Raw genomic sequence first — 11,111 nt, forward strand, 5'->3', positions numbered from 1 at the left:
CCGCCCAATTGTCAACGGACAAATGGGGGCCTTGTTCGGTTGCGTGTGAATCCGAGTGGATTGAAGGGGTTTGAAAGGGATTTAAACCTCTTCTAAGTCAAAATACAAACCAATCCTTGCCAATCCCCTCCAATCCTTTTGGGGGGAGGATTAGCCGAACAAGCCCTAAATGGGGGGCGTTTGTTTGGATGATAGCCTCGAAATGCACTAAACCAGGTTGGGGATCTGAATGTTTCTCGCATGAAAATGTCTTAGAATCAACAATAATTATCATATTTGAATATATTTTCACATCAGATATACTTGTTATTGTAAATATTTATTCAGATTTGTTATGTTGATAAGAAAGTTAATATGCAGAGTAAATAAAGATAGAATGAGGACATCACGTGAGTAGCAGGATTGCTACGTTCATCACAGGCAGACCGTTTACCAGTATCGCCAAGTCAACCTGACCCGGTGCACCGGGCGATTCCTTTAATGCGGTCGTTTTATCCACGTGGAGCCACCCCATTCGCGGGAGCCCCGCACATCTGGGCTCCAATTGGTCCACGTCACCCGCCTCCACGTCTCCCCGAAAAGGAGCTCCAGATCCCTTCCCCTTCTAGCTGTAGAAGCTCTTAACCCGCGAGGCGCGAGGGCCAGCCAGGGAGGACGACGGTGACGACGACGACGACGAAGACGAGGCCGGCAGTACCGCAGGGGCATACGCGTGGATTCGCGAGCCGCGGGAACCCCGACCCTGACTCCTAGCCGGTGGGTTTAGGGGGAGGTCGAGCGGGACGCGGCGAGGTGGGGATGGCGGCGCCGCGGAGGAGCGGTGCGCGGCTCGCGGCCTTCCTCGCGCTGCTGCTGCATCTCGCGGCGGTGATCGAGGGGTAATGCTCGGAACAGTTGTTGATTCTCGCGTGGTTTCTTCTAGATCTTATTATTTTGCCCTCCCGATCCTACTCGTACCGAATTTACGAGTGATTCCCCCCTGACGAAACGGATTTAGGATCTATGCGTTCGAGTTCAGTCTGCTCCAAATATTGGGTTGGCATTTGGGCTCCGCTAAAATTCGTGTTGTTTTTGTTGGTGTGGATCAGGAAGAGCTTCTACGACGTGCTGCAAGTCCCCAAGGGCGCGTCGGAGGATCAGATCAAGAGGTCGTATCGCAAGCTCGCGCTCAAGTACCACCCCGACAAGAACCCCGATAATGAGGAGGCCACCAAGCGATTCGCCGAGATCAATAATGGTACTAACCTGTATTAGGAGTAAAAGGAGCGAAATTCCACTCGCTGAGCTTGAATAATTCGACTTCAGGGAATCTATGTTTGAATGTGTTGCTATCATGCAGCGTACGAGGTCTTGACGGATCAGGAGAAGAGGAAGATCTATGACCGGTATGGCGAGGAGGGGCTGAAGCAGTTCCAAGGCGGGAGAGGAGGCGGTGGCGGTGGGATGAACATGCAGGACATCTTCAGCAGGTGAGGACAAAAATGTTGCCTGGCATCTGTCATTTTAGTAGCCTGAATCTCAGTATGCCATGTACACAGTGTGTGTGACCTATTTTGAGCTATTACGGTTTTACTATTGTGTAATAATTTGCTATCTATGCAAGTTTAGAGATGTCAAAATACATAAGAAAAAACTTTCGACTTAGAAGGTAGAAACAATCTGTAACTAGGCTATATGTGTACATGCTTGCTAGTGAAATATCAACTAAACATGTTCCGGTCACCCTTAGATTGCTGTACATATCAAGATAGATATTACACCACATGGATCTTTTGTTTACAGATATAGGGAACTGTCAAAAAATTTAGTTGTTCATCAATCGCTAGGGAATAAGGTAATTCATATGACCGTGTTGAGTACATGAAGATCGGCATGCACTGAAGTAGTGAAATGACACCTCCTGTTTGAGTTGAAATATTCCCTGAGCTGCCCATTCAAGTATTGTTACATCACAAAGCACGTGGTTCCCATTCTGTAGGGTCTGGCAGTGCGAACCATAGATATATCAAACATTTCTAATACTTTTATTGAGTGTTCAAAAATGCATATGGTTCCCATTCTGTATGGTCTGGCAGTGTCAACTATAGATATATCAAACAATTCTAATACTTGTTGATATATCAAACATTTATAATACTTGTATTGAGTGTTGACAAATACACCAATTTCGTGTTTGTCGTTTATCCAAGAGATCATGGGTAATAATTTTAGAAAGTTCAGGATATATTAGTGGAGTTATTTTCTTTTTCAGCACATGAGCTCGTGCTGTTAAAACCAATTGTCCTAAGGATCAACAACAGTGTAACTATAACCAACTAAAACTTCATATGTGTGCATGCATCACTTGTGAAGTCATGGCATACACAAATGAGGAGGGCTTTTTGTGCCGAAGCACATAATTGAAGAAAAAACTGTGGATGTATTTCTCTGATGTTGCCATTTTCCAAAGCTGTTAAAATAATTCAGTAGTAACTTGGATGGAAACAATGCAATACTAATCATCCAGTTTTAGTGATCATTTGCTCTTCTTTCGCAAACTTTTCCAGCTTTTTTGGAGGAGGAGGTGGTGGTATGGAAGAGGAGGAAGAACAGATCATAAAAGGTGATGATGTGATTGTTGAACTGGATGCTTCACTAGAGGACCTGTACATGGGTGGTTCATTAAAGGTAACCAATTTGTGTGGCTGGTGAACTGGAAATATATTGCTGAGTTAGGTATTCCAATTGACACATAGATACTAGACAAATGTTGCACCTAGTTAGTAGATAACCTGATTGTTATATTTGGTAGCATGACGTGAGTTTTCACGAAGTAGGCTGCCTGCAGTATGAATGCTTAATTGTGAGTAGCACAGAGTTTACTTTGCTATTTTTGTGGACATGATAGGTTTGGAGAGAAAAAAACATCATAAAACCAGCACCAGGAAAGAGACGATGCAACTGCAGGAATGAAGTTTACCACCGTCAAATTGGTCCTGGAATGTATCAACAAATGACCGAGCAGGTATTTTCCTAATTTACATGCGGCTGATGTGATTTAACATACTGAAAACTACACGTTCCATGCACTTCTTTCGTGATCAAATTAAGTTTTCTTCTTAATCATCTCATTATTGTCTGTTCCACCCAGTGATAACGTATCCTTTTTTGTCTTCTTCAGGTCTGCGACCAGTGTCCAAATGTGAAGTATGTACGAGAAGGTGATTTTTTAACTGTTGATATTGAGAAGGGTATGCAAGATGGACAGGTATGAAGTAGATGCCATATTTTATGTCCAGTACTTAACCTTGGGTCAATTGAAAATATATCTGCTGTAACTGATCACTTAGTTGCATATGGTTGCTCAAGACTTGAGAACGTGATTTTTTAGGCAAACTTGCTGGTTTATTTCTTGCAAGTAACACTATAGAATTAGCAAAGAAGAAACCTCCACTACAATGTGTATGTATTGATTAATCCTCATGAATAGCTACTTAAAGGGTCATCATCAGAATATTATTTGTCTATTTTGGAAATGTTGTGCCTGAACCATTTGTTTGAACCGAATATTTGTACATTTGCCACTTTCGAGACTGTGATTACATCTGATTTCCTGCACAAGGTTGCTATGACAATGGTAATAAGTTATCACATGGTCAAGGGACGATTAGATAGAATTTCTTAAGTTGACAAGTTGTTTATCATGATGCAATGGATCCATTGTGATATGCTCCACCTTTCTGCTTAGATGTTTGACTTAGCAGTGTCATTTGATATTTCAGGAGGTTTCATTTTTCGAGGAAGGAGAGCCTAAGATTGATGGAGAACCTGGAGACTTGAAGGTTTGTTTTTCCTCCTTTCCTTGGTTGGTTGCAATTAGCGTGGGAAATATTGTGTGACTAATTTCATCCTGAAAAAATGATTTCATGAGCAGTTCAGGATTAGGACAGCACCACACGACCGCTTCAGAAGAGAAGGCAACGACCTGCATGCAACAGTTACAATCTCCCTGGTACTGCCTGTCTGCCCTCTCTCTTGTGCCCATTGCAATTACTCCCTCCGTCCCATAATATAAGAGCGTTTTTGACACTAGTGTAGTGTAAAAAACGCTCTTATATTATACATTTAAAGTAGTTAGCGCGGAGAAAATTAGTGCAGCTTGTACCTTGGTTGGAAAGTATCTTAATTGGTATGTATGTAAGAACCAAAGAAGTTATGTGGCTGGACGAGTTTGATGCTATCACATCTCTGTAAATTGGGCACTCATTACTCCAGTTATAACCTCCTTGCTACACCCTACATCAAACAGTGAACTCTCCAACTGATTATTGCACATTCCCATTCCAAAAGTGATCACTCTAACATTTAGGTTCCATTTGGGACATAGGGTCTCTGCTGAAAATTCACAATAAACTCTAGACCAACTTGGGGTAAATGTCCTATTTTCTTCCTGTGTTCAGTATGGACCGTGCTGTTATTTAGTTACTTCTAGATTACTTCCTATGTGCATTTGTCATCCTCTGAATCCTACTTCCCTTAATCCACCAAATTTCTCTTGTTTCCAATATGGTGTACTGGAGTCTGTTCGTATCTGATGTTTTGATTACCTTTTGCTGCTACAGCTCCAAGCTCTGGTTGGATTCGAGAAGAACCTCAAGCATCTTGACAACCATCTGGTCCAAATCGGCTCCCAGGTAAGTCACCAAATCCTGAACAGTAAGGGCCTCTTGATTCATAGGATTTTGAAAATGTAAGAATAGGAAAAGTATAGGATTGGGGTGGCATGTCAACTTGAATCCTATAGGATTAGCAAGGAGTGTTTGATGTTACATGGAAAACAAAGGAAATGTAAAAAGAGGTTGGAGTGGATGTTAGGTTTCCCATGAAATGTAGTACAAAAGATTCCATAGGAAAAATTCCTATGGGATCCAATCCTATGAATCAAAGGGCCAACATAGGAAAAATTCCTAAGGATTTCAATCCTCTAGAAATCCTATAGAATTCCTTTGAATCAAAGGAGCCCTAAATGATTCTTTTTGCATCCTGTAGGCCACTAGGCTCATCTGCATCTAATCTACTCTGCTCCATCACAAATTGTTAGGGTGTCACTAAGCCGAAGGAGGTAAGGAAATTCAAAGGAGAGGGCATGCCATTGCACCAAAGCAACAAGAAAGGCGATCTGTATGTGACGTTCGAGGTGTTGTTCCCGAAAACCCTGACGGACGACCAGAAGGCCAAGCTGAAGGAGGTTCTTGCATAAGAACTGCCCATTTGTCACTTTGTGCTGCAGCTAGTTGTTTGAGGCCTACCTCAAGGAAATTTTCCAAGTAGCTTGCATGGGAAGAAGCACCAATGGTGTTGCCTTTCTGGTGGGTGTATGTGATTTTCCGTTGGTGATATTAGCAGCTCATTTTTTCAGCTCCTTTTCCGTTTCGATGCTCTTTAACAGATCTGTAGTATTAGAAAGTCAAAATGAACTTGCACCAGAATATTTGTACTCCTGGAATACAGTGTCTATAGAATTGTAGCTTATACTCACCAACTTATTTGCTGATTTTACAACTCACTTGGCGGGCTTTAATGTGTACTGAGACTAGCCACAACGGGTATGGGTAGTAACATGCTCATGTTACTACTTTATGTTACTACCTTTATAGTGGGGAGTAACATATGTGTGGTAACATGCAATACTTTATTTATTATGCTATAGACTCATCTTGCCTTGATATGTGTGATGTTACTCATACTAGTAGTAACTAGCTATGTTACTACATGCCTCTCTTTCTTCATTTATTGCTTGCCACATCATCTATTTTATCTTGATATGTGTAATGTTACTACCTATATTACTCTCATTGTAGGTAGTCTGATTAGTGCACTAAATGATGTGCTTATCCTTAAGAGCCGCACTGAACGATGGGTGCGGAGTCTCTGGTCATTGCAGGACGAAAATCCTGCAAGATACATTGCTGCGGCATTTTCTGCTGTCTTTCAACGAACAGATGTTTAAAAAAGTAATAATAAAATACTCCCTCCAAAAAGCTTGTCTCTCAAATGGATGTATCTAGCATCGGACAAACTTGGGATAAGTTTTTCGAACGGAGGAGTAGCATACACAACAACGAAAAAAAACACATTTGCAACATTAAAACGACCCCTTTGCAGCACAAGTCCCATGTGTTTGCAACAAGCATCATATGCAGACAGAGCATTGAAAGCGGTTACACAACATTAAGAAACCCAAATTTGCTAACCTCTTACGAAAACATTGGTGGTGTCCCCTCGTCCCACCATCTTCTTGAACTCTTGGCGCATGAATTTCCATTTTGAGCTCCAACTCGAGTCCATGGCGGAACTCCATTCATGAAGAGATCAAGGAAGAGAGCTTGATGAATGGGAAGACATTCTGGTCGTGGTAGGGGCGCCTTAAGAGGAAGCGGTCGGTGGGGGGCTTAGGGCAACTCCAACACACAGACGCATTTCGTTCGTTTTTGCCTGTTTGGATCCGCGTGGGCAGAAATGTTGGCCCAACGTGCGAACACAAACCCATTTTATGTCTGTGTGGACGCAAATCCGGGCCAAGCCAACAGACGCGTTGCATGTCCTCTTGGTGTCTGCCCCCACCCACTCATTAGCCACCCAACCATCCCAAAATGTTTGCTCGTGTGTGTTGGGGGGGGGGGGACCTCGCCCACTCTTCTTCCCCCTCTGTCCCTAGACGCCCGACACCAAGCCCTAGCTGCCGCCGCCCACCATGCCATTTTGGATGTGGACACACCACGACCATAAGGCCGGACTTCACCTTGACGTCGCGGGATGTTGCGGTGCCGACGCGTGACCACCTGTCCACCGGTGCTAGCACTAGTGGGAGCATGGAGTCCCCGTGCCCTGCATGACGTCAACCTGCCGCACGGGTGGCATCTGAACCCGGATAAGGTCGCAGTGCCAGCGGTGCCAACCACAGGTCGCGTGCGGGAGGCAGAGATCTGCCGCTATCATGCTCAGCTCCCGTCCGACCTTCGCCACAACCAGCGTTTGCGGTGGACTTGCCGCACTGGGACACATGATTCACCGACGAGCACGACCAGCGCCGCCGGTTGTGCTTCGAGGGTGTGCCCGTTGCACCGCGTGCTCGCTCCGCCACCCAAGTCGATGGAGGAGGAGGATGTGGAGGCCGAAGAGGCCTACAAGAGGGTCATCGAGGAGGCCGAAGAGGCCTACATGAGGGCCATCGAAGCCTTCGAGCTCGTGGATCTCGCCAGGTGGCTTAGCCTGTCTCAGGCGCTGGACGAATTGGCTGGATGCAGGTCGCCCCGCCCACGCACGAGCCCAAGCAGACGTTTTTTTAGGGTTAGCCCGAGCAGACGTTGTGGCGACCGCTGGGGCAATCGTGGTCATGGACGACCACGGTGCCCTGCTCGCCGGAGTGGGTGTCGGACCCGGCCATGTGAGTTGGTGCGGACACGTGATCACCGGAGCAGCAACAACTGGAAGAGGAGCAACAGGCTAGCAGTAGCCGGAGAAGCTGTAGCAGTCGACACACCACTGGAGGCGCCCGCTGCACCACTGCATGCGCCGATGTGGGCGGTAGCCGTATCCATGGGCGCTGCTTGTCTTTATCAACCTCACCTGGGAGGATACCGGGGACGGCGACGATGACCCGTAGATCTAGGCTATCTAGGATTTATTTATGTTTTAAATTAATATTTTTATGTTTAATTAAATGGATGAGCGGAATTTTGGCGGCCTATTTTCCCAGTTTCGGTCAAAATCTGAAATGTATCGATGCCGTTGGGCACCTATGGGTCGACGGACAAAGCCGGACTTTGGTGTCCCTTTGATCGACCCAAACGGACAAGAAATAAATACATTGCGCGGACCATGTATCGCTTCCCTCTATTTTTAAGGGAAAAGATTCCCATCACCCGGGCGATTACAGCGCACCTTCCGCTGCCTCAGACGAATGCCACATGTCCCATGTGGGGTGAGGTCATCACTGATACGTCCACTTTGCATCATGTTTTCCTACTGTTATTTATAATGTTTTTATGCATAATAATGCTTTTTGGAGTAATTCTAATTTCTTTTCTCTCATAATATGCAAGGTACACTCAAAGAGGAAGAATTCCGGCAGTTGGAAATCTGGACCTGGAAAAGCTACGTCAGGCCACCTATTCTGCACAACTCCAAACAAGCTAAAACTTTACGGAGATTTTTTAATGGAATATTTGAATATATTGGAGCAAATAAGTATCAGAGGGGGCCCACCAGGTGGGCACAACCCACCTGGGCGCGCCAGGGAGCCCAGGCGCGCCCTGGTGGGTTGTGCTCACCCAGGCCCACCTCCGGTGCCCATCTTCTGGTATATAAGTCATTTCGACCTTGAAAAATAATAAGGAGAGGACTTTCGGGATGGAGCGCCGCCGTCTCGAGGCAGAACTTGGGCAGAAGCACTTTTGCCCTCTGGCGGAGCGATTCCGCCGGGGGAACTTCCCCCCCGGAGGGGGAAAACATCGTCATCATCATCACCAATAACTCTCCCATCTTGGGGAGGGCAATCTCCGTCAACATCTTCAACAACACCATCTCATCTCAAACCCTAGTCCGTCTCTTGCGTTCAATCTTTGTACTGGAACTACATATTGGTGCTTGTGGGTGACTAGTAGTGTTGATTACTTGTAGTTGATTACTATATGGTTTATTTGGTGGAAGATTATATGTTCAGATCCAATATGTTATTTAATACCCCTCTGATCTTGAGCATGATTATCATTTGTGAGTAGTTACTTTTGTTCTTGAGGTCACGGGAGAAATCATGTTGCAAGTAATCATGTGAACTTGATATGTGTTCGATATTTTGATAGTATGTATGTTGTGATTCCCTTAGTGGTGTCATGTGAATGTCGACTACATGACACTTCACCATATTTGGGCCTAAGGGAATGCATTGTGGAGTAGTTATTAGATGATGGGTTGCGAGAGTGACAGAAGTTTAAACCCTAGTTTATGCGCTATCCCGTAAGAGACCGATTGGATCCAAAAGTTTAATGTTATGGTTAGAATTCATTCTTAATACTTTTCTCGTAGTTGCGGATGCTTGCGAGGGGGTTAATCATAAGTAGGAGGTTTGTTCAAGTAAGAATAACACCTAAGCACCAGTCCACCCACATATCAAATTATCAAAGTAGCGAACACGAATCGAATCCACATGGTGAAAGTGACTAGATGAAATTCCCGTGCACCCTCAAGAACGCTTTGCTTACTATAAGAGACTGTTTTGGCTTGTCCTTTGCCTCAAAAGGATTGGGCTATCTTGCTGCACTTTTGTTACTACTATCGTTACTTGCTTGTTAAAAATTATCCTGCTATCAAACTACTTTGTTACTTACAATTTCAGCACTTGCAGACATTACCTTGCTGAAAACCACTTGTCATTTCCTTCTGCTCCTTGTTGGGTTCGACACTCTTACTTATCGAAAAGAGCTACAATTGATCCCCTATACTTGTGGGTCATCAAGGCTATTTTCTGGCGCCGTTGCCGGGGAGTGAAGCGCCTTTGGTAAGTGGAATTTGGTAAGGAAACATTTATATAGTGTGCTGAAATTTATTGTCACTTGTTACTATGGAAAATCCTTTGAGGAGTTTGTTCGGGGTACCGGAACCATAATTAGCTACCCCTCAACCTACTACACCTACTGAAAATATTGAATATGAAATTCCTTCGGGTATGACTACTGCAGGATGCTGCTAACGCGACACTATGATCAGAGACCCTTCGAGAAATTGTATGTGATGCAATAATCGCAAACGGTGCTGTATGAAAACCGTCAGAAATGTATAAAACGTTTGCGATGGTGGAGCCATCAAACACGGTTCATATTTTAGTTGCGTGTGCGATGTAGGACATACGGTTCAGTTCAATTAACCGTCTGCGATGAGGAGGAACAAAAGAAATGGGCAGCCAGATGAAGGCGTGTGCGATATACAGCATACTATTCACTCAGATGAACTATTTGTGATTAGGCAACACAAAAAAACGGTTAGCCAGATCAAAGGTGTGTGCGATATACGGCATGCGGTTCACTTGGATGAACTGTTTGCGTTGAGACATGAGAACAAAAACCGTTCAACTAAACAAGATGTGTGTGATACGCGGCAAACAGGTCTGTAATCAGAAATGTGTGTGAAGACCGATAATAACACAGACGGTTGCTGCTAATAAGACGTGTGTGTTGTGCGATGGGATTGCATACAGAACAACAACACACACACACACACACACATATATATATATACACACACACTTATAAGAACATGCATTCGTATTTTATTAGTTAAATCCTACTTATAAACCAGGACGGGGGTATAGGAGGTAATTAAATCGCAAACTTTTTTTTGTATTAACCGTATGTGTATGTGTCCTTTCGTCCTCCTCTCGCACGTCTTGTCACCCCGCTACCGCAGACGGCTTACAACGCAAGCTTGCGCAGCGCGCGGGGGCATTCTTTTGGCCAAACGGTGGCGCCAATTAATCGCCGGTAAGCCCGTTCCCGCGCAACCTCGCAGGTTCCCGCGCAAGCTTCCCGCCCGACTCGGTGAAATCCCTCAAAATCCCAATGCTTACCGGCCTGCTATAAAAACCGTCATGGCCGGCGAGTCTTGCGTCACATTTTCCCCTCCCTCCCTGTAGCTTATCTCGTCTACTTCTCCCACAATCGCCAATGGCACCGGTCCGTTGTCGTCGCTTAGCCACTCCGCCGTCATCAGAGGACAGCTCCAGCTGGGAGGCTACACCGCGGTGGCGGCGCAGTCCCTGGCGTTGTGTAGTGCGCGTGGCGTCCCTGTTGGGTGTGCGCGGAACACCCACCACACGCTCCGCCGCTGCTGCCCGTCGGCAGCTGTTGCCGGCCGCCATTTCCGCCACACCACCGTCGAAAGCCAGGGCCATCTCCCGCTCCGCCGCCGCGGCCCGAAGGCGGGAGGTGGCCGTCATTGCCTCCACCCCACTGCCGGCCACCGTGGCCATCACCAGCTCCGCCACTGCAGCCCGAAGGCGGGAGGTGGTGGTCATGGCCGCCACCCCATCGTCGGCCGCCGTGGCCGCCAGCCCACCGTCGACCGCCGGGATCATC

The 11,111-nt window shown here is 45.9% G+C and overlaps 1 protein-coding gene across 1 annotated transcript; it reads left to right on the plus strand.

Moving 5' to 3' along the window:
- Window positions 1-565: 565 nt before the first annotated feature.
- Window positions 566-5,545, plus strand: LOC109766975 (dnaJ protein ERDJ3B). The gene is made up of 10 exons (XM_020325721.4): window positions 566-878; window positions 1,089-1,237; window positions 1,340-1,469; window positions 2,547-2,667; window positions 2,888-3,004; window positions 3,161-3,247; window positions 3,762-3,821; window positions 3,914-3,991; window positions 4,602-4,673; window positions 5,081-5,545. Exons 1-10 carry the CDS (start codon window positions 799-801, stop codon window positions 5,237-5,239), a joined length of 1,053 nt encoding a protein of 350 aa, XP_020181310.1. The 5' UTR covers window positions 566-798; the 3' UTR covers window positions 5,240-5,545.
- Window positions 5,546-11,111: the final 5,566 nt, after the last annotated feature.

Source organism: Aegilops tauschii, chromosome 1, assembly GCF_002575655.3.
Source record: "Aegilops tauschii subsp. strangulata cultivar AL8/78 chromosome 1, Aet v6.0, whole genome shotgun sequence".
NCBI lineage: Eukaryota > Viridiplantae > Streptophyta > Magnoliopsida > Poales > Poaceae > Aegilops > Aegilops tauschii.